The 25,353-nt window shown below is 34.4% G+C and overlaps 2 protein-coding genes across 2 annotated transcripts; both read right to left on the bottom strand.

Moving 5' to 3' along the window:
- Nucleotides 1–764: 764 nt before the first annotated feature.
- On the bottom strand, nt 765–2,034 carry LOC132714911 (uncharacterized). The gene is made up of 3 exons (XM_060697837.1): nt 1,925–2,034; nt 1,042–1,322; nt 765–904 (listed from the first exon to the last, which is right to left on the bottom strand). The coding sequence occupies exons 2-3, from the start codon at nt 1,299–1,301 to the stop codon at nt 838–840; spliced, it is 327 nt and encodes a 108-aa protein (XP_060553820.1). The 5' UTR covers nt 1,302–1,322; nt 1,925–2,034; the 3' UTR covers nt 765–837.
- Nucleotides 2,035–5,865: 3,831 nt separating this feature from the next.
- On the bottom strand, nt 5,866–24,013 carry LOC132714935 (uncharacterized). Its single transcript, XM_060697868.1, has 7 exons — nt 23,910–24,013; nt 13,034–13,103; nt 12,273–12,368; nt 11,428–11,683; nt 10,977–11,146; nt 10,111–10,329; nt 5,866–9,338 (listed from the first exon to the last, which is right to left on the bottom strand). Exons 2-7 carry the CDS (start codon nt 13,074–13,076, stop codon nt 8,878–8,880), a joined length of 1,245 nt encoding a protein of 414 aa, XP_060553851.1. The 5' UTR covers nt 13,077–13,103; nt 23,910–24,013; the 3' UTR covers nt 5,866–8,877.
- Between the last annotated feature and the right edge of the window lie 1,340 nt (nt 24,014–25,353).

The following is a 25,353-nucleotide window of genomic DNA, read 5'->3' as shown; positions in this document are numbered from 1 at the left end:
TCACTTTAGTGTATGACGCTGGGCCAAAAAAAATTAACAGCAATGGAAAGCGGATGTAGAAATCATTTTTTATTATTGTTAACATTCATATTAAACTTACACAAGAGTTGTGCTGACTTGGGGTCGGCTTCTGTGAAGACTTTATGAAGACATGCAATCAAATTCTTCGGTGCGGGTTCGCGGCAGCTATGTACAAATAATATGGTAGTGATTTTCCACTCTTGTCTAGAGTCTGTGAAAATACTCTCTTTTAGACTACCTAATCTATTCTCTTTTTGCAATTGTTTTAATGCTCCTAGACTTTTTCCAGGAGGTATATAACCTGATATGTTTAATAAATATCATTACTCCGTACATTTAACATTGATACAGTATGTTCATTCCACATCGAAAATATTAAGGATAACTGAGTTAACTTTTGTGTACTGTAGTCAACATTTTAGTGATGGCAAATTCGAAAACAATATACAAAATCACTTCATCGAAAATGGTACCGAAGCATCAACATATTGCAGTAATGCTTCGTTGAAATTATATGGAAAAGGGATAGATAAAAGCTACAGAGAAGGTTTTATGTAATCTGTTCATTAGCGATAAATGGAAGTGCAACGTTTGTCATGTTGTTTGCACTCAAAGACATGGAATTTTATTTCAAACATACTTTCATCTCGTTATATGGAAATGGAATATTAGTAAACTGTTATGTAATTATGACTATTATCTTATCAAAATACAATGAATCTTCCTACCTCCTGATACAAGTTCAAGCAGTTCCTGTAAACGTTCGTCATCTGTGTCTTCTAGTCCAGGGAAATCATAAACCGTTGGCAGCCTAGGTTAAATGACATTGACCCGCCGTTTGCCATCTATTATGTCATCCTCTGCTACACCAACACTCTCGAACCTTTCATATAAATATTATAATTAGTGGCAATGATAACCGTCGTTGTAATCGTCAGAGAAAATACATCCTAATATTTCATTAAGAATTATTCTACAATCCAGTGACAGGTTATTTATGTTTTATTTTAAAACATTTACCTTCCTAAAGTTTTTGTCTTCGATGAAGACGACCCTTTACCAGCTTCGGCTCTGGAAATGTATTTCCCGGAAAATGCCTTCCCTATAGTATTGATTAAGGAACTCTTGCCAGCACCAACCTTTCCTATCAACAATATATTTTCCACGCTTCTATTTGTACGACTACATAGTTGTTCAATTTCTGTCAGTAGATTCTCATTTTCTTGGTCGACATTGATCTCCCCATCATTTCCTGCATGCTGTAAATCCTGTCCTGACATAGCTTTATGACGATATTTAACCTTGAATAAATGACAAATATGTGCATATTAATTAACGTCTTATCACAATACCATTGTAAATACTGTATAACATTATTATAATATTTTATGATATATTTTTTAGTATTGTTAGACTATAAATTGGTGTAACTAATTTTCATTCTTTTTATTGATATCATTTGTTTTAATAGATTCTCAGCTCAGTAAAATGAAATAACACTATCCGAAAATATGCCGCAATACGACCACTTAAAGCAACAAATATATTAATTTCATTACCAAGTAATTGTTTTTTTTGGATACATTCTTATTTATATCTATGTATTCATTTTATATTCATTTATATTTACAGTGTATGTATTATAAGTTGTCCTCGCGTGTTTATGAAAATTTGAATCTAGTCAAAAAGGAAAAATAATTGTTACACATATATATAAATATTTCTGTAAATTAAACAAACTCATTAGAAAACACAATATGAATATCCTAAAATAAATAAATAAATAATAACTAAAAACGTACAAAAAATGTACCGAATAAATAGTATATTTATTTAAATATTCTATTGTTTCATAAATAATACAATGTAATTATGTTAATAATTGACTAAATTACGTAGTAACCTGGTTAAAATTGAGTTAGTTTTTTAACTCTTATTTCTTTTATCTTATAGCCATAATATTTTTATGGGATTCCAGAATAATTTTTCCATTTTCTACTATTTTAAGCTCGAATTCTGAAACACGTAATCATTAATATAAATAGATCGAATGGATTGATTTTTCTAATAATAACATTAACACAAAATACATTTAATATAATCCAACAGTAGACAAAGGAATAAATAACAATATTATGTACATATCAATAGCTAAAAATGATTAATCACAAACAAGTTACCTTTTAAAATTAAATTAAAGAGGTACCATTTTTGGTAAGGCTTCAAATCTTGATGGTGTAAACTAAATTAATTGTCTCTTATTGTTAAAGAAATATGTATCTGACATGGAAGACGGACAACCCTCATTTGACTATATGTGGCCGTAGGCCGTGAAGTCTGCGAGAGTGAGTGCCCCTTATTTATTTTATAATAACGGATTAGAAGTAACGGTGATGGGTAAATCATATTCGGCATTTTACTAGTTTTCAAGAGGGAGTCGCTAGTCTTATTTATAAGGAACACTCAAGGAATCACATCATTCTAAAATTAAAGTATGCACATAGGCATACATATACCGCATACATTTACCGTTTCAGCCACCCAAACCCCCAATAGATAAGCGTAAAACATCTGTGAGTATATTTTAACGGGGAAACTTTGAGTAATTTATCATAAAACTGTATGCTAACATCTTAATCATCAAATACCATCCTTGCTTTTTAAATTGAATTCTTAAACATAGTTTTTAAAAGTTTATAAGGAGCATACAAGGAATCACACCATACTAAAATTAAAGCATGCACATACGCATACAAATAACGCATACATTAACTGTTTCAGTATCCCCCATAACCCCCACCCAAACCCCCAATAAAAAAGCGTAAAACCTCTGTGAGAATATTTTAGAGGGAAAAATTTGAGTAATTTATCATAAAACTGTATGCTAATCTTAATCATTAAATACCATCCTTGCTTTTTTAATAGAATTCTTAAATGATTGTTTTTTCAAAGTTTCGGTTGACAATAATTTCTTTTCTGTTAAATACAAATCATTTGTATTTTGGCAAAACTTCCTTCCTGTTAAACGAGTTTCACTTTTGAGACAATTTAAAGACAATGTTTTATGGTAATTCGTAGTTCTCTTTTGTCCATCTACAAATGATAAAATGTCCTATTTTTGATGTTGAATAATCATGGGGTTCAGTCTTATATAATGGTTGTTGTTGTTCATGGTTGTCTTGTTACAATTTTAAAACATCGGCTCCGCAAGTATACTTAGGATTTAAAAGAGTCTATTGCGAAGTTGCAGATATCAGATTGGGGGGCATTCTTGGCCGAGTGGTTAAGGTCATTGACCTCTAACCCTTGCCCCTCAACTCTCTGGGACCAAATTCCGATAAGGACTTTTAGGTTCCTTCATGTGAAAAAGCTATCTAATAAGTTTACGGTACGTTGGTGGTTTTATTAAGGTTCCCATTCGTGCCTGAAATAATGCACGTATCCAAATCGTCTCGTGGTCTGTTGATGCGACATCATCATTTGTACTTTAACCGAGGTCTTAAACTATATCGTATCATGACAGGAGTGACAGATAAATGATTTTAGTGTCACTATTTGTCTTTAATTTATTTATTTTCGTGCGTTTGCGACCAGCATATATCCAGATCAGCCTGCGCATCCGTGCAGTCTGATCAGGATACATGCTGTTCGCTTACCAACTCTATTACAAGTCTAGAAATTGATAGCCATCAGCATGGATCCTGATAAGACTGCGCGGATGCGCAGGCTAATCCGGATCCATGCTGGTCGCAAACCCATTGTGTTGGTTTCGTCGTGACGCGGCTGAATTATTAGATTATTTATTAATCACTTATTCCACATTTTATTGCATTTTAGTGTCCTGTTCTATTTTGTTATTGAACAAAACGGAATTAGTGTGACTGATAATCTTTATCACTTGTGTTATCAATTCAAGCTTTTGTTATCATTAAAAACCAGTCTACAAAATTGTTATGTACATGCTTCAAAATAAGACTTTATATAACAAACAAATTAGCATCGCGGTAAACGAAACTTTAATAGGAAAAGTCGAAAAATATCATCTACATTACATTTTACACTTCGAACAGCGGATTATTCCGTTTTAAATCCTTTATTTTATAAAGATTGATTATTATTTTTGGAATAAATTTTTTTATGTTTCGAAAAATAGTAACGGTAAACACTATAGCCACGATATCACCTAGCACTTTAATTTGCCTGATTGAGACTGTGTTCTGAAATTTTGCTGCTTCTTTAACTCCAGATCAAAAACCATAATTTCGAATTAGAACCTATCCGAAAACCTTTAGAAATTTCCGAAACAATGTTATTGTTCGCAGATGCTTATCGACCACTATACCGTCATTTGAACAATCAAACAAATCTTGCATAGCTGCAAAAACACCTCTCGCTGTTTCTTTTTAAAAAGATGTTTCACATTCAATGTTTCTGTGACCTTGGTCTTTATTCCATTTTATTAAGTTCCGCCCATTGTTTTCCCGTTTATGGTATACGCATTCATACGCCACTTGAATCATGGAATGGCGCTAACGTGTCACATTGAAGGTTTCATGATAACCGCCGTTTGAACACATCTGCGGATGTTTCAAAATTTTAAATTATACCATTTCGTGTTAAATGTTCAATACTGCTTAAACGGGTGCTAGGGATGTGGACGGTAGTTTGTACTGTACAGTACCGTCCACGAACAGGCTCAATCATACCAAGCCTGCAACATTTTCAATTTGGCACTTTTTGACATTCTTTTGGGATTCATTTTTTTCTCTATTTATTATGCACCAGTTTTCAAAAACAATAGCGGACTTCTACTCTTAAACAGTGATCATCCTACATATGACGTTTGAAGACTATGGTTCAAATTGTTCTAAAGTTCACAAGGAAAAATATTTTTTTTTACATTCAATGTCACAATGATCTTGAACTTCAGCATTAGCTCGCAAATACAATAAGGGTCTTCTATTCAATGAGGGTAATTATCGTGTGAAATTCGATGTTTATTGATCAAATGGTACTCAAGTTGTCAAACGGAAATATTTTCACATTTCAGGTCATTAAACTTGACCTCAACGCACAGGCGTTTTTACTGTATTAGTTTGTGTGATTATTTTGCGATGCTGGAAGGCCATGAGACCATTGGTTTTAAATATTCAGTCACTGTGACACCGGTTCGTGTGTTTTTTTGTTTTTGTTTTGATTTTGTTTTTCGTTTAATTTTAACATTTTCGCATTTTATTTTGATCGAGTTGTTTGATTGTCAATTTGAATATTAAAGCATTTGGTTCTTGCTCTTTTTAAACCGATAATTACTGTCATGTGATATTGTGATCACTCTTAGGTCAGATTTCCATAGTGACAGTGTTAAACTACATTTTTCACTATTTACTTTTATCTTAATCTTGATTATTGATGATTCTTGAAAATTGAGGGTTTGATTTGCTTCATGTTTAAACATCTTTCAAGTCACAAATGAGCAATGCTTTATTTGAATTACATGTAAGTCAATATTTAAGTCAACATGCATATACATATATTCAAACAATTTTTACAAATATGAAAAAAATACCGTATACCATCAAGTCTCAATAAAGTATACTTTATTGAGACTTGATGGTATACGGTATTTTTTTCCATATTTGTACAAATTGTTTGAAAACCATTTTTATCGTTGTAATAGATGTCCTATGCGTGTTTAAATATTAAACTAGATTTGACAGGGGCGTATCACGTTTGGGACAGGATCTGACCCCCAAGCGTCTGTGGTGTAACTCTCCAGGAAACTACCCGCCCTTATGACTGAAATACTGTTGGAAAAAGGCGTAAAATGAAACAAACAAACAAACATTCATTGAAATAATTTATAAATATACATAGTATATATAAAACAATATATTTCAAATATATTTAATTAAAATGACTGTTTAAATAACCCATGATATACATTGAATTATGTTTAATCATTTTAAGTGTAATTTTCAGCTGTCGATACACTTAACTGATTTATATAAAACTATCTCATGATTATAGGTAAGTAAAAGTGATACTGAACATTCATGTGACAATTATCAGACCATTCAAGTATTTCCACAGCAAATGCCAGTACTTGCACAGCCCATACCAGTACTTCCACAGCCAATGCCAGTACTTACAAAGCCCATACCAGTACTTACATAGCCCATACAAGTACTTACACAGCCAATACCAGTACTTACACAGCCCAGTCAAGTATTTGCGCAGCCAATGCCTGTACTTACACAGCCCTTACCAGTACTGTCATAGCCCATACCAGAATTTGCACAGCCAATTCACGTATTTGCCGAGCAAATGCTAGTACTTAAACAGCCCATACCTGTCCTTGCACACCCTTTATCAATTCTTGCACAGCCCATACCAGTATTTGCACAGCCCATTCCAGTATTTGAGTATTGGGGCAGCTCATTCCAGTTCTTGCACAGCCCATACCAGTACTTGCACAGCCCATTCAAGTATTTGCGAAGCCAATACCAGTGCTTACACAACCCTTTCAAGTATTTGCACAGCCCCTTCAAGTATTTGCCCAGCCAATGCCAGTACTTTCACAGCCCAAACCAATATTTGCACAGCCCATACTAGTACTTGCACAGCCAATACAAGTTTATGCGCAGCCAATGTCAGTACTAACCCAGCCCAAACGAGTATTTGCACAGCCCATTCAAGTATTTGCACCGCCCATTCAAGTATTTGTGCAGCCAATGCCAGTGCTTACATAGTCCATATCAGTACTTGCACAGCCCATACCTGTACTTACACAGTCAATGCCAGTATTTGCACAGCCCATTCAAGTTTTTGAGCAGCGAATGCCAGTTTTTGCACAGCCCATACGAGTACTTGCACAGTCCATTCAAGTATTTGTACAGCAAATTACAGTACTTGCACAGTCCATACCAGTACTTGCACAGTCAATGTCAGTATTTGCACAGCCCATTCAAGTATTAGCACAGCCCATACCAGCACTAACACAACCAATACCAGTACTTACACAGCCCATACCAGTACGTACAAAGCCAATTCATGTATTTGCACAGCAACTGCCAGTACTTGCACAGCCAATACCAGTACTTACACAGCCCAGACCACTACTTGCACAGCCCATACCAGTGCCTGCACAGCCCATTCAAGTTTTTGCGTAGCCAATTCAAGTATTTGCGCAGTCAATGCCGGTACATACACAGCCCATACCAGCGCATGCACAGCCCATACAAGTATTTTCAAAGCACATTCCAGTATTTGCGCAGCCCATTCCGTTACTTGCATAGCCCATTCAAGTATTTACACAACCCATTTCAGCATTTGCTCTGCCCATTTGCACAGCATATTCCAGTACTTGCACAGCCCATTCAAGTACTTGCACAGTCAATTCCACTATTTGCGCAGCCCATTCCAGTACAATTAAATAATGTTCACGTTTTTGTGTTTTGTATAGTTCACTCTATCCCTTCATGTACTTTTCAATGAATCATCACCGCAAGGTTTACAAATTTGTGCTCCACTTATCTATATATTTTGACATTGTGCACAATATCTATTAAGTTAAATAATTCTGTAAATCAAATTGCAGTTTCTTAATCTGAACATCAAGCTCCGCCTACTGCAATGGTCGATTCTCATATGGTTTGGAATAGAAAAATCTTTAGATATTCATTAATTAAAAAAAAACCTCCACAAGCTTACTTTTTTCTTCTTTTTTCACAATATGTTGGGCTATAAATTGACAGCTGAGCCAGAATAAATGTCTGCAATTCCAAGAGCTGCTGCATGGTCTACATCAGTTTACGGCGTCAGTGAACTTTCAATATCCCTCTGAGAGTAAATCTTGGATAAATTTATCATCACCTCCTCCTATTAGATTGAAAATTAATTCGTCCCTCATCACCAGCCTTTAGCCTATATTTATGAATTAAGTGGGCTTCCCAAAATAATTACATTACACAAACATGTATTTATTCTACCGCTGACTATACATGAAACTGATCATGCGCAATAAGTATATTTTTGAACAAAGGTCCACTTAAAGGCTGAAATTCTTAAATCAGATACACCCGAAACAAGAGGGCCAAAGAGTACCGGAGAAACAATGTCTGTGCAAGACATATAATGTTCAGGTGAGTCAAAAGAGTGTCACTTGGTGCAAAGGTAGGTCAACTGATACAGCATTTTGGACTGTGCATATACACTAAGTTCCATAGCTGCCGCCATAAATACAAATAGTGAAGTCGCAGGGTCAAAAAATTAGGTCTGCATCTTAAAATGTGGTTGTAAGGCTATACGTTATTATCAATACAAATAAGTAAGTCGCTTGGTCAAATTCGATGCTATATCTGAGACTATGCATATAGTCAACATTTCGTAGCTGTAGCTCTTTATACAAAAATTAGGTCGCTGGAACTCTGCATAAACTTCAAATTTTATAATTGTAGCTCATATTGAAAAATGAACAAGGTAACTGGATCAAATCAAGGTTGCCTGATCTCAAATAACTGTCTTGCATATTCAAATAGGCACAATTTACACAAATGAAGGTTACTAGACATGGCACCGATCCGCAGGAAACTTATTTTAACCCAAGGTCTATAATTTGAACATATTTGAAAGACCAAGATATTTTTCATGCCAAATATCTAAGCTTTAGTTGTGACCAAAGGGCTTACATTTGAACAAACTTGGTATCTACACTCAAGCCTAAGTGGTTTCAGATAGGGTTTTGTTTCAAGTTTTTTACTAGATACACCTGAATCCCAATGTCAACATATTGTTAGCCTCAAGCTATAAGATTTGAGACCCACTATACAACATATCAAATAATCTAAGTACAAAAGTTTAAATACGAGCTGTGAGCAACATAAACAAAACACCTATCACAACAACAATTATAGCAACAATCAACGCTAGCTGAATCGCATTGCGGATGTTTTTTACGAACATATAAATGTATATTGCAATGTACTTGGAAAAAGGGAGGACCAGCGATTCAAATTTGTTTTTTGTCGGACTTGGCTCAATCATTCGTCTAAGGAACTTCAGTGCATTAAAATTAATACACAGGTTGTCTTCTGTTATTCTATCAGTAAAGCTGATCCAACGAATTGTATCCATATCCAAGGCTCCAATCATATTTAGTTCATATGCTAGGTCTTTTTCAAATATTTTGAATTGGTCAATATCCAACATCAAATGGTCTTTTTCATCGTATGGTTCATAGTCTCCAGACAGTTTCAACGAAAGATTGTTATCTCTAACCAAGTCAAATTTTGTGATCACAAGAAAAATCTCAGCCGTGTCTGTTGGATAAAAATATATAACATACAGGATCTCGAATGAGCTACCATAAATGTAAATAAAGGTAAAATTTCAAGGAATAATCATGACATGGCCTATGGCGGGCTCTGATTACAAATTTACTTAGTGCTCGCCAATTTTTTTAAGCCAATCACCGACGAGGATTTTTCAAATTTTCAGGTTTCAAATCTTAATAGAACAGATTTTATATAAACTGGACGTTTTATATTATAAAACGCAAGTGGTCGGAGCACTTAGCCGGTTAGAGTGCATATTGGATGTTCTTCGTAAATAAGAAAGCTACAGTCGTTTCGCAAGCTCCGCTCCTTTTTAGCTTTCTTATTTACGAAGAACACCCAATATGCACTCTAACCTATACTTGCAGGCGTGCAATATAAAATCAGCAAACATTTCTAAAATATTATCTGCTATCGAATCTATTTCAAAATGACGGAGTCATCACGCTTTTAATACACGTGTTACTAAGATATATACACAAAAAAAAACATAAAAAAAAAAAAACAAACATGACCAAAAAAGTGTTTTGCCCTGGGCACGAAGCAACTTTCCCAATACAGTTAGCAATTTAGGGTTCGTTTTATCATTTTTTTCTTACGTATTCTCGTGACTTTCACGGAATTTATATATAGCTTTTCAAATATACGCTTCAAATAACTTATTTTTCTTTGAACTGGGTATTAATAATAATAATATTAATAATACTAATAATAATAATGATAATAATAATAACAATAATAATAATTGACCACTTACACTTCCTCTTCATTTTAGCGCGGTCCATTGCTCGAAGAACACTAGTTAAACACTCAAGAAGATTTTTGGGCATACTGTCAGTGGCGCTCTGAACGAAGACAATTTTCGATACTTTCAAAGCCTGAGATGCTTCAGGAAATATAAGTTTAAGACTTCCAACACCCAATTCTTTCTGTTTTTCCTGCATAGCTTCTATAAGTGTGTCAGGTGGAATGTATCCTGTTAGATTAACAGATAAACTTTTCTGTGTGTGAGATATATTCGGTATATTAAAATAGATGAAGAAACTTGCACAGAACTAAAATATTCATCAGGTTTTAAAAACCGACACAATACAAAGCAAAACACCCTGCAAAAATCAAACTCCTGATTACTAGTATTTTGTAGTTCCAACCAACATCAGTACCTTCAAAGCTTTTTTTTGTTGCATACAGTTTTTATCCAATCTTTATATAATTATGTGATTTTGATTAATTAATGCATGTTTTCTTCTCTGTATATGTTTAGCTGTTGGAGAAAATTTATTCAAAGATATGTGTTAAGATCATTCATTCTGTTTTATTTTCAGACATAATGTAGGGTTAAATGTGTTACATTTGAGTCGCGTCACGACAAAACCAACATAATGCGTTTGCGCTAACAGACCAGCCTGCGCATCCACGTATTCTGATCAGGATCCACGCTGTTCGCTATCAGTTTCTCTACTTGGTTTGTAAGACTGCGCAGGCTGATCTGGATCCATGTTGGTCGCAAATGCATTATGTTGATTTTGTCATGGCGCGGCTCATTTCCTTTTTTAAATCCATGCAGGTAGTTTTCGGACCAATCATATTTATGTCTGTGACAAGTCTTATTTTTAAACTTACCGCCTACTAGAAGCTCTAATATTTCACGAATTGCAGGAGAGTTCTCGTCCCCTAGACCGGCACAGTCGATTATATGTGGTAAGTTTGGTAAGATTGTGCTGATTGTATCCCTCCTAGTTTCATCCTTGATTGCTGCTAAAGTTTGTTTTGAAATACCGCAGTTGTCAAATCTGAATAATAAAAACTTTGTGAACTCTAAACAAATATAAAAATGCAGGTTTCGAAAATTATGTATCCAACAACAATAAATAGTATGAGAGGAACACACGACAACGCCGAATAATAAATACTTATGTAATGTAAATCAAGTAATTGCAGTTATCTAACCTTTTCACCGAACTATTTTGTAGAGCAGTGTTGTCCCTTTAATCATTTATATGAAAAAATCTTTATGTCAATGTTTTGTTGATATTGTTCTTGGTTTTTTAATTCTCACTCAATATTGATTTACCTGTTCACTTCCATGGTAACAGATTGCGCTTTTCCAGCACCTTGTTTGGCTATCTTGTGATAATTTCCTGTGAGAACATTGTAAATGGTGTTTACAATAGCACTTTTACCTGCACCTGTTTTACCTAGAAGAAGTATAACCTCGGTATTCTTAGGGTCAGATATTTCACACAGTCTAACTATATCTGCTAACAACTCGGCATTTTCCGTTTGAAGGTTTTTTCCATCTAGTCTTGGTTTAGATTCTACTGGTACAGCTGTTGTAATGGAAAATAATACGCACGCATAAATGTTTAACATAAGATTATATTAGAACATTATCTTCAGAGCACTATTATAACTAATGATGACTAACTAACTTAGATCTATATTACATGGCAATTACAACATTAATTTCATTGTGAACATCACAACATGAGGACATTTTTTAATTTTTAACTCGATTCATTTTTCTAATCGAATTCGGTATCTATTAATGTCACAGGATGAGAAGAATCTGCGGCCACTTACACACTATCTCCCCTACGTAGTGAACAGTTCTGAACCGTGACATAACCCCTCCCCGCTATACTGAAATTCGTCCTCGAATTTCTAATGGGTTCAGAGACCAATGTGAATAGGACTCGGAGCTTATATCATCACGGCCCCACGTTGGGCGCCAAATGTCACAGGGTGAGCAAAATGTGCAGCCTGACCGGGACTCGAAACCGGGACCCTCGGAAAACCGTACCGCGGCTCTACCGACTGAACTATCCGGCCGCTTTCACAGCATCTACCCTTAATAGTGAACAGTTCTGAACCGAGACATATATATATACATCAAAAAATGACTTTTTATTTACTTACTATCTGACATCTGCATTTGTATTTCTTTTATTTGTACAGGTAAACTGGAGTCAGAAGTTAGATCATGATTATTTCCATCAACATGTGTCAAACAATCTGTAGTAAAAAATATTGTATTGCATTATCGTAATGTACAATAAATGCAGCTGTTCTATATCAATGATTATCAGCCAATCTCTGCTTATAATTCGTATCACGTGACCATCCAATGTATAGAGGATACTGAAATACTATTTATTGAACGAGTTGAATAATATTATGCGAGCCTATACAAATATAATATTCTATTTATCTTATACCCAAAACAGAGTCTGGCTAAAATGCAAAAGAATAATCTTTCCATCTGTAACGCTAACATTTAGAGTGTCTTTACACTGTTTGTACGTATAACGCAATTGACGTCACGTCAAAATATATGTTTGGCCATACAATAATGTTTCTACTGATACACAAAAGCGGCAAAAGTATGTGATAAATTTCAATATAACACGTTGAAGCATCCAATATACTTACATTTAATTGGACCTTTTCTAAGTGATGTCAATGATAAAATCCGTTAAGGACAAACTTATCCGAATAAATTTGACCAAGAGCGTTGAAAGCGTCTTGCATAAACTAATCTGACAAGTCAAACCAATAATATATATTAAGATCTCATTTTTCGTTTACTTTTTTTTTTTTGGTTTTGATAATGAATAAACAGGCATCGAACACACAATTGATATCAATTTCCTAAATATATATATATTTATGTAACCTACCTTCCTCGCGCCTGTTAACTGTCGAATCCTCAGTATTGTCCATTCTGTAATTCTTGCTGTTTTTGTTGTTCTGTATAAACGACAATCAGGCAAATTTTCAACAATCGGTCAGTTTATTAACAAGAAAATAAAATGTAACCTACCAATAAAAATTTTGAACATTTTGTTGGCTTATTTATCTAGTGATAATTCAAAAAGAAATTTACTAGAAAGGTTTCTGTGACAAAACATATCTTTCCACAAACTATACATGGGTCAGATCACTTCTGTGAATTTTAGTGGAAATTCCGCCAGCAAATTGACCTGCGATAGCCAAACAGGAGCTCTGGCAACCATTTTCTGCAGCGAAGCAGAACATGCCGGCGATATGCACAACTAGGGATGGTAATTATCATTCATTTGAAGTTTCATTGAAATCCCACCAGTAGTTTGACCTGTGAATGCCGGACAAGATTTTTTTTACTTTTAGCTCTGGCGGCCATTTTGTGCACAGGATGTGCCAATAAGGTAAAGTACTGCTCACTCCTGTAAAGTTTGGTTGAAATCTTACCAGTAGTTTGGCCTGTGAAGGCCGACAAGCTAAATGCGGACTGCTGACCGGACGGAGGTTTAGGGGCTATTTTCTTTGTTATTTTCTTTTATCTGCTTAAGGGCTACTAGCCCATGCACCCTTTGTTCAAGTAATGACCATATTGTTCTCTTTTGTTCTCTTTACAGTTATATAGCCCCTAAACCTAAAATGTTTGCTCAGACATACAGAAGGCGAAGGTAAAAGCAATATGTCTCCCAAACATTTTGGAGACATAATGATGAAAACTTCTCATTGAAAATTACAAAGTAACCATCATTACAAATTATAACTTTATACGTGTTTGACCACTAAGGTTCGATATTTCGGCTGAAAGTAGCGTGTCTGTGCAAAGTCATTTACAAGAAGTTTTCTTGCGTGAACTACGGTAAGAAATTTACTTCATAGGTCGACTCAATGATCAAAATACCTTCCACGCCTTCCTCTGATAATTATCACATATTCACATATAATCGTTATCTGTTCTGTTTCATGCTATTAAATCAGCACGCCTAAAAAGTCCTTCATTTTCAGGAATGTCTTAGAGCGGTTTACATTTTTTGTCAAATATACAAACTGAATCTATGGCTGAAAACGATTCAGACTCCAACCAGTGACCGTGATATCTATAAAAGTTGCCGGTATATGTAGAAAACAGAATAAACTTGTGTTTCCAAACATACAATGAACTGTCTTTTGCCAAAAACAAAAAGACAACAGGTTTAAGTATAAAAAAAAATGAATCATCAATTCAGGTTTGAAACAATTAAAATGTAATGATCATAGCGTAAAAATCGTACATTCCTGAAGATGGTACAATTTTGGCTTCCGTAGATTCAATATTTACTATTTACAAAATTTGTATATGTGAGGGAATGTAGAGAGACAAAATGATGCACGTTCAAAACATATAAACAGGGTTACTTTAAGGTGGCCGCGCATACCGTACACATGACACATAACTCCCCTTTAACTACATGCTCTGACGCGCGCGGTTTATGTTTCATTGAGACTTCAATTTAATTTAGTGAAATTTTGCATAAAATTGCTCATGCCTGCACTGTGTCATTTTGAATATAAATCAAGTTAAATGACGACCTACATTAAATATGTATCCATGTATAAAGGATAAATACACGCAGTTCAGATCTCAAGCCGCGTGCTGGTGAAATAAGATACTGCACGTGTCAAAGACAACACAAAATGTCAATTTATCACTCTTCATTTCGAATGTAGAAAAAGGGCATTATTTCAGTAGACAAAAATGAAAGTAAAGGTTGATTTAAGGAAATTATATCACGTGACTTTGTGTTAACACAATACATGTATATAATTATATAAATCATACCAGATATTAGCTGATGGGGAGTATGGAGCAGAATTTGGGTATTTATTCATTTGACTAAGTACTGCTTAAGTTTAAATCATATTCCTACAAATTTGATTCATCTGTGAGTAAGTCAAAGTTCTTTACTTAAATATTTATTTATTCTTTCTAAATATGTTTAAAGTAAATTGTTATATTCTAAATCCAATGCCAGTACTTCATCTTAATTCGTTAAATTTAATATTAAATAAATTACTTTTTGTTTTTTCTACTTATTTAAAAGAAAGTGTGTTTTCTCGAAATTGTTTCTTACGAATGTATTTGTGCAACTCTTATTCCCATGTAATTCGATTCACACTGAAAATATGTGTATGTAGAGGCTATAATTGTTGTTCCATATTCTAACTTTATGAAATTATTAACATTAAATAACCTTCAGCGAAATAAAACAGGCTCATTTCAATAAGAAGAACAGAATAAACACTAGAAACCACGCGATTAATATTTGCTTTTTATGTCCTAACTGGTACCAGACTTAAAATCTTAATGACGGGAGACAAGGGGCAGGACGTGAAGTGGTTGCACACTTGGTTCAAGCGAGCGAATTGGTTGCAAACTTGACAAAATGGCGAAAACGGCGTGATTTTCTGAAACGGGTGAGCGAATTTTTGCCAGGAAAGTGGGTTTCTTTGTTATTTTGAAGTTCATTAGTATGTCTATTCCATAATACAATATATATGCCACACTCGGTTAAAGGTTTCAGCATCCTAGATTCTGTTTTGACGAAGTTATTGAAGATATAAACTGATCATGTAGATATTTTGAAACTTGACAAGTGACTGTTCTGGTCGTTTTTTCTCCTAATTTATTCGAATTTGTAAGTTTTGAACTGCATTTAACAATAACAAAATATGTTTCTGTCAATGCTGTACAAATGGTTTAGTCGCAAGTCCGAAGTTAACGTTCAATACACAAAAATATATTGTGCAAGCACATTTTGGTTGCAGACTTATACTTCAAGCATTTTTGGTTGTAAACTTATTCTTATTCTATTGAAATCCATTGTAAAACTTTGCAGTGTAGAAGGTTATATCTATTAACCTATTGTCAATGGCAATTATTGAAATCCATGTTCTGTTACTTCTTTTTGTTATAAATGTTATTTATACTTTCTTCTTTTACAACAATTATGCACTTTATGTTTTAAATTACATGGTTCTCTTTTCAATACTATAATCATCAGTAAAAGCCTGCAAACAAAATAATAGTACAAGTATATAGAAAAATATTTATTGATACTTCAATTCTAAAATATGTCATCATATGTAAAATGCAAATGAAAACTACATAGAAAACAAACGTATGTGAGAGAATTGTTGTTTTTAAGTGAATTATTTTCATCATAAACATAAGGACATGTGCACACATACGATGTTATTCGGCAAAATTTCCAAAGTTTATCAAAACCACAAGAAATTTTAATTTGTTTGTTTCGTATGTAAAGATCAGCAGTTGCTTTAGACATAAAGTATGTAAATGTACTTAAAATATTTTTACAAACCAAAAGTTAAAATGACGTACATGCTTGTTTTCAATATTTCGGATTTGATGTACATCATATGTAAAGATGATTTTGATTACATTGTATTAGATCATATATAATATAAATGATATACGATTGGTTATTTACATTACATTGACTGATACGTGACAAAACTACTTAAAGTCATTGTTCGAGTTAGGGAATTTGGAAAATGTTTCGATTGGTCAATAATAAGGAACAATTTAAAGAAACATGTGAATAATGCCCTTGTGTCAATGTTAATATAGTTTTTATCTACTATATAATCAAATTTATTTCAAATCTCAAAAAAATCAATAATGAAAGCTGTTTGTTGCTATTTTTTCTTATTGTCCTTTACAGTTAGTCATGCCAAGACATAACAAGAGCTGACGGTAGGACAGCAACGCTCGACTATTCTTAGTGCTTAATAGTAAAAAAAAATGCTTGATACAGTTACCTCCTCCTGTTTACAGGTTAGGGTAATGATGGTGAACTAGTGTGCAAAGTTTCAAAGCCATATGTCAATGAACTTTGAAAATATTTGAGGTATTACAAAACTTTAACATAAATTCTAAGTCAAAAAAGGGGCATAATTCTGTCAAAATGCTTGATAGAGTTACCTCCTCCTGTCTACAAGTTGGGGTCATGATGGTAAACAAGTGTGCAAAGTTTCAAAGCCATATGTCAATGGACTTGGAAAATATTTAAGGTATTACAAAAACTTTAACATAAATTCTAAGTCGAAAAAGGGGCATAATTCTGTCAAAATGCTTGATAGAGTTACCTCCTCCTGTCTACAGGTTGGGGTCATGATGGTGAACAAGTGTGCAAAGTTTCAAAGCCATATGTCAATGGACTTTGAAAATATTTGAACTATTACAAAAACTTTAACATAAATTCTAAGTCGAAAAAGGGGCATAATTCTGTCAAAATGCTTGATAGAGTTACCTCCTCCTGTCTACAGGTTGGGGTCATGATGGTGAACAAGTGTGCAAAGTTTCAAAGCCATATGTCAATGGACTTTGAAAATATTTGAACTATTACAAAAACTTTAACATAAATTCTAAGTCGAAAAAGGGGCATAATTCTGTCAAAATGCTTGATAGAGTTACCTCCTCCTGTCTACAGGTTGGGGTCATGATGGTGAACAAGTGTGCAAAGTTTCAAAGCCATATGTCAATGGACTTTGAAAATATTTGAACTATTACAAAAACTTTAACATAAATTCTAAGTCGAACAAGAGCTGTCGGTAGGACAGCAACGCTCGACTATTCTTAGTGCTTGATAGTAAAAAAATGCTTGATACAGTTACCTCCTCCTGTTTACAGGTTGGGGTAATGATGGTGAACAAGTGTGCAAAGTTTCAAAGCCATATGTCAATGGACTTTGAAAATATTTGAACTATTACAAAAACTTTAACGTAAATTCTAAGTCGAAAAAGGGGCATAATTCTGTCAAAATGCTTGATACAGTTACCTCCTCCTGTTTACAGGTTGGGGTAATGATGTTGAACAAGTGTGCAAAGTTTCAAAGCCATATGTCAATGGACTTTGAAAATATTTGAACTATTACAAAAACTTTAACGTAAATTCTATGTCGAAAATGGGGCATAATTCTGTCAAAATGCTTAATAGAGTCACCTCCTCCTGTTTACAGGTTGGGGTAATGATGTTGAACAAGTGTGCAAAGCTTCAAAGCCATATGTCAATGGACTTTGAAAATATTTGAACTATTACAAAAACTTTTACGTAAATTCTAAGTCGAATGGGGGAATAATTCTGTCAAAATGCTTGATAGAGTTACCTCCTCCTGTTTACAGGTTGGGGTAATGATGGTGAACAAGTGTGCAAAGTTTCAAAGCCATATGTCAATGGACTTTGAAAATATTTGAACTATTACAAAAACTTTAACATAAGTGGTTACGCCGACGCAGACGCCGACGCTCGGGTGACTACAATAGCTCTACTTATTCTTATCGAATAGTCGAGCTAAAAAGGGGCATAATTCTGTCAAAATGCTTGATAGAGTTACCTCCTCCTGTCTACAGGTTAGGGTCATGATGGTGAACTAGTGTGAAAAGTTTCAAAGCCATATGTCAATGGACTTTGAAAATATTTGAACTATTACAAAAACTTTAACATAAGTGGTTACGCCGACGCAGACGCCGACACTGACGCCGACGCCGACGCTCGGGTGACTGCAATAGCTCTACTTATTCTTATCGAATAGTCGAGCTAAAAATGTCCTAAGACTTTGTAAAAAGAAAAGGAGTAGATCGAGGAGAAAAAATAATGAAGATAAACACAACTGAACTTCAATTTAGAATATTGTGTTATATATCTATTTGAAAGACCCTGTGTTAGGATATATCTGCACGCATGCACAATTTGTATAGATATTTTTTATTAGAAGAACGGGTATAATTGCCTTAATATTGCTAATTATTTAAAAAAAAAAGATAAGTTATTCCTCGCTAAAAATATGCATGCCACATTATTGACACAAAAGTTTGCAACCAAAAATGCTTGAAGTATAAGTCTGCAACCAAAATGTGCTTGAACAAGATATTTTTGTGAATTGAACGTTATTTTCGGATTTGCGAACTAAACCGTTTGTACAGCATTGACAGAAACATATTTTGTTATTGTTAAATGCAGTTCAAAACTTCCAAATATGAATAAATTAGGAGAAAAACCGGCCAGAACAGTCACATGTCAAATTTCAAAATATCTACATGATCAGTTTATATCTTCAATAACTTCGTCAAAACAGAATCTAGGATGTTGAAACCTTTGACCGAGTGTGGCATATATATTGCATTATGGAACAGACATACTAATGGACTTCAAAATAACAAAGAAACCCACTTGCCTGGCAAAAATTCGTTCACCCGTTTCAAAAAATCACGTCGTTTTCGCCATTTTGTCAAGTTTGCAACCAATTCGCTCGCTTGAACAAAGTGTGCAACCACTTCACGTCCTGCCCCTTCGGAGATAGCTCATGTATCGCTTCGGTATTTTCCTTGAGCACAAGGTGTGAGGATACAATGCTACGCGGCGATTTAATCCTATTTTATAGGTAGCACACCACAGCAATGTAAGCCACAGCTTCGAATGGCAAGCGATATATTGAACATTCTGGATTTAACCTTTTACCCCATGAGCATATTGTGAAAAATGGCCGTTTTCATTGAAAAGCCTCCTGTTGCAAGTTCAAACTGCTATGAAACTATGACAATGCTTCAATGCTGATGAAACTTGGCACAGATGTTGACTGGACCATAGCCTCTGTAACAGCATGCTCAATCGTAATTTTTTGTTACCATGGCAACGAAAATTTCGAAAAATCACTATTTTGCATTGTTTTTTTTCCATCAAAACTGATTTCAAAGTGCTGATAGAGTAAAAGGCTTTTCAGCGTCTGTTACTAGTTACCCTGAGATCATCATGAGGCCATTTTCAAACCCTCAAACAGAAGGGAGCACATCCCCCTTCTGGCAACCCCCTGATGTACTATTTTGATGGAGTGTCGCGCCGAAAAGTGGTCACTTTTTTTAACAACATTTCCCAAATAAAAACACAGTGTTGGGGTCTAAATTGGGCATTTTTTCACTGTTTGAGGCCTCAAAAAACGGGGGGGGGGGGGGGGGGGGGGGGGGGGCAAAAAGCTGTCAAAACACCTCTATATAAGGGAAAAGGTTTAAATGATTGATTTGTTTTTGTGACATCAAATACGATCACTGGCAAATTCAAAAACATGGCCAGAAATCATATGCTGTTGATTATAGATGTCAAGGCCGCCATTTTTTGTAAACATTGCTTTTAAACAGCATGCACAGTAAGTCATTTTACAGCGGGGGGGGGGGAGCTACAAACTTTTAGCAGTAGCAAAAATTCTAAAAGGTTAACCACCAGTTTCTTTTTGATAGTTTGCATGTATAGGAAGTTGCTAAAACAGACACGGTGTTCCTTTAGCCTGTATATATCTGCAGGTATTTTTTGCCAGAGGGGGTAATGTGTTGTTTTGGGTCTCGAGCCACTGTAGATTTTGGGCTTCAACGGAATAAATAAACTTTTTTGACTGCCTGCCTATGGACCTTTCTAGTTTTTTTATAGCGGAACATTTAGCCACAGCTTTTCCATTCATTTCGAGGTCAACTGCTAACAAACAGTATCACAAACATAACCATGTGTTTTTTGTGCAAACCAGGTCAACCAGTGACTATGTATTATCTGAGTGTAGCAATTGGATTACAAGTTAGAAAGTAAACACTGGAAAGGTCCATTGCAGATGGGATGATTTCTTTGTAGATTTGCAATCTTATGTCATATATGTTCTCGACAAAATGTGTTTTCTTTTTCCATGTTCTGTAGTTTAATATTAGAATATCTGAATTATTAGACGTACTGCTCGTTGGACATTGACGGCAGGAACTTGAAATTAACCGTGGAGTGCTACCCTGGATTTCGTGGATTCATTTGAAGAGAATATTTCAACGGTTACACCTTCAGAAATTACGGAAATATTGGTTCCCGGCCAGATGTATAAATTTAAATTTCAAAACAATATATTCATAATTTAAAAGCTGCTTGTTTTATACACAAGGGCCATACAAATTAGTGTATTAATAAGTCCATATGGCAATTTCTTTTATATAAATATATAAAATAGTGTGAACACACATTTAATTGGGAACATTCCTTATTCCCAACATTCAGTGCATTAAAATTAAAATATCTATAATTAACTAATCGTTTCGTCGTTAAATAAAAACCTAAAAACTTTCTCGTGCTTGTGTTTTATTTACATTCGTAATAAATCCTCTGCTTAAACAATTTTAGCGTTTTAAAACTGTTACTTTTATGTTTTGCAGTGCTTATTTAGTAATTCATTGTGCTTTGTGTATTAAAAATATATTTTTTTTGGTGTGTGTTTTTCTCCTTGTGTTTAAAAAGCCGCGTTTTCTCGTGACGCGGCTCATATAACGAATTTATAATACAGCAAGCATCTTTATTTCAGAGTAAAAGTGATATTTCTTCATAACTTGACAGCAGCCGTGTATATAAAACTTTAATACCTATGTAACAAAATCTAGGGTATTTCAGAGCCAATATGGCAAGATCTAGGTCATTATGCAATTTTGGCCGCCTTGCTACTCTGCATTATTTTTCCATAATGGGCGAGTGAATTAGCGCACGTGCAGATTGACGTAATAAACTCTCAGTGACTTTCAAGATGGCTGAAGACGTTGAATGAACTATAGTCCCTTGCACACAAAATATTTTAAAGTTTAAATGACATAATTAATCACAATCAGCAAAGAATAACATTGAATATATATAAACTCAAGACACAACATGACCCTCAGAAATTCAAAAAATGATTTCAAATTGACAGAAGAAAAAAGATCGAATCGGTAGCATTTAGAACTAGATATAAGTCTAAGAAATCGTACTTGGAGGCATAAAACATCATTAAAAAACTGGCACAAGATCTCACAAAAAATCTTAAGAGTAGGATAATGTTTTTATCGATAAAAACACCAATAAAACAACAGTTTTTATATTTATTTTGTGTTGTCATGTTTTCTATAAACTGTAAACTGACAGATAATTGTTTACATTGACAACTGTCCGTTTATTAGAAAAGGCGACGACATAATATTTCGTGCGCACCACTAAATTATCTCGTGCACCCGACTTACTAACCCGAGCTCGTTTCACGACTTAGTAACTCGAGCGCATGACATAGTATCTCATACACACCACTTTATTGTCTCGTGCGCACCACTTAGTAACTTGTGGCCAGAACGTAATAACATATAGTAACTCGTGTGCACCACTTTATCATCTTGTTCGCACAACTTTGTAACTCGTGGCCACGACATAGTATATCGTGCGCACGACATAATATCTCGTGTTTACCACTTAATTATCTCGTGCGCATGGCTTACCCACTCGTGGCCATGACTTCTGTACTCGTGCAAACGACAAAGTGTCTTGTGCGCACCACTAAATTATCTCGTGGCCACGACATAGTATCTCGTGATACGTAAGAACGAGATTGACTTCGGGTTCTATGCATGAAAATTACAGTACTACATTGCGATGGTGACAGTACGATTGTAACAGTACGGCAGTACGATTGACTGTCATCATAGTTCTGTCATGCTTCGTCATCGTACTGTCGTATTGTCACCATAGTACTGTCATTTTTCGCGCTTTTCGTTCTATGAGAAAACGCGCTGGTCCTAATGGAACACCGTAGTTTTCTGCTATCAAACATATTTGGTATTAAATACTTAATTATCGGGCATATAACATTCTGTCTACATAATTGTGTTTTATGTTAAGTTTTATGTTCTAAGTCGTATTAAGTTCACGGTCCAGTACATCATCAACATATGCAGGTTTAAAATATACCTGAGAAGGTGCAAAAGATGATAACCGTATACAATTTAATATAAACATGATATATCTGTTGATATTTTGCCCGTGATATTCATAACAAACTTGGTTAAGGTAGATAGGCATGCAACGATCCAATAGTAGTAAAACTAACATTGTTTAAATATTCTACTTTTGCATAAATGACTATGATATAACAGTTTTATATTTATCGTAAGAGAAACCGTAATTTCTATTTCCTTTCCTTCTCCACCCACTATACGTAAGTGTACTGTTACCAATATCTCATTTCATATACTTCTGATGATCGTTATGTCATTCTTAAATGTTTCTTTTGATTAACTTTTACAACTGAAGGGCAAAATTTTCACTTTCAAATTTTTTGATATATAAAAAGTCAAACAAAAGCTAACAGCAACTTAAGACAGTTTTCACCGAAGCGATGTAAACCTTATTTAAGTAATGCAATTTGAAACAGAAAATAAGTCATCTAGAACAAAATTCAATACATGTAAGCAATTTTATCCCTATACATAGTTTACCTGTAACGTCGTAGAAATCCTTGCTCAATTCGTTGAGTGAATAAGTTTTTCATGGTAGAAACGGCATCGTTTACAAGTTTGTAAGTCATTAAAAAATTCCAGAAGTTCATTTGCATTATTATGAAAGTTTAATGTAATATAGAAGGTTACAAAATTGTTTATGAATAACTAACACGGGTGTCTGTGCAGAGTGGTTAAAACATTGACATCAAACCACTTGTGCCTTAACTCTGCAGGTTGAAATCCTGCCAATGCCTTTAGATTCTTTCATGTTTGAAAGTCCGGCTAGCTTACAGAACGTCGGTGGTCGTTCGTCGGTAGTCGCTCGTGTCTGAAATAATGGACGGAGGGGAGGGGAAAGGAGGCGAGAGTGAAGCAGCAAAGTTGCCATATGACATGTATAGTGTTGCTGCTACGTTAAGCTGAACAAAAAGAGTAACTATCTTATCAAAATATTTATCTTAATACCTTTATATACAGGAAATCCTTGAAAATGTTCCGAGCTTTTAACTTTTCGTAGTATTACGTTCCGCCATTTTGCATTAAGTACAATAAAGTAAATACACTTCCTATATGTTTTTGCGACCCGGTATCAACGTGGGGGAGGAACTGTTGCACGATGGATGGAGATAACTTATGATAACTTGCCATGAGTTCTTGTGATAACTGTCACGGAGTTCATCAGTAAAACTTTTGTATAGACTACAGAAACATTCGTCAAAAATGGTCATTATCATCTTTAAATGATGAGTTGTAAGTCCTAAATTAAACTTTAATGATTAAACTTGCCTTACATGTTGTACTATGTGTCAAAAACTAATTTATAGTCCATTTTTTTAGCGCCTCTTGTTCAAAATCTGGTAGTTTTAAGTAAAATTTCAAAATTGTTCGCTTATTCTCACATATTGACCTGTTCTTTTGCGATCCTCATCCTTGTCATACATAATTATCTAATAATACATGTAATAATGGCAAACTTGCAAACAAAAAGCCTCGGCTATAAAATTTTAGCCCGATTTTTCAAATGTCCTAGAGTTCTTGTGATTACTCTGAAGATGTGATAACTTTTGTTATTGCCAGTGTGCTGCTTGCGCTAAATCACGTTTTAGCGTGTTTTATTTATCTAATAAGGTTGTCAATCATTTTTCATTGTCATCATTTTATTTCAATATGTATTGATCATGTTGATGAGGTGTCTGCTAAAACTAAGGATGAGCTCAATTCATCATGCATGCACCTTGTCATCATATATCAATGCAATAACGTGATATATAGTTCAGGTAAGTCTAACGACAGTGTGCATATTATTAAATCGTGTAGCGCTGAATTTCTCAAATGTTGCAAACTTCTGAAAAATATTGAAAGAGAATGAATTTTTCAACCATAGCTCATCTCTGTGATTTGATGACACTTCCATATGAGTATACTGAAATAAAATAGCCAAAATTTCTCTCAATGTATTCACAAAAACATCGCCTACCTCGCGAACTCATCACAAACCGTTCTTTTTGTGGTTTTCACGAATTAATGGAAAAACAAAATAAAATCAGCTGTTTGATATCATTTGCTGACTCTTACTATGTATTATAATATTATTCATATTTCACCGGTTTTGGGTATTTACATTTACGAGGGTTGTTCAAAAAGTAATAGGACTAACAGTCTTGCATCTTCATATTCAATTCAATTTAGAATATTTTTATATGTACAGCGATCGAAAAATGTTTTCTTCAATTTTAACATAAAAATATTGAATTCTTATGCTTAACTTGTGTTCCCTGTGTTATTAAATAACCATGGTAACACGCACCCGGCGCAGCACATAAAAAGGTTATTAAAGCTTAGTTGAACTTCTTTTTTATTAATAATTTATTTTCTTTTCCCCCCATTTATTCCACCAACACAATTTAAT

This window comes from Ruditapes philippinarum, unplaced genomic scaffold, assembly GCF_026571515.1.
Source record: "Ruditapes philippinarum isolate M1 unplaced genomic scaffold, ASM2657151v2 ctg1694_1_1_1_1, whole genome shotgun sequence".
Taxonomy (NCBI): Eukaryota; Metazoa; Mollusca; class Bivalvia; order Venerida; family Veneridae; genus Ruditapes; species Ruditapes philippinarum.
This window is presented reverse-complemented; position numbering and strand designations above follow the sequence as displayed.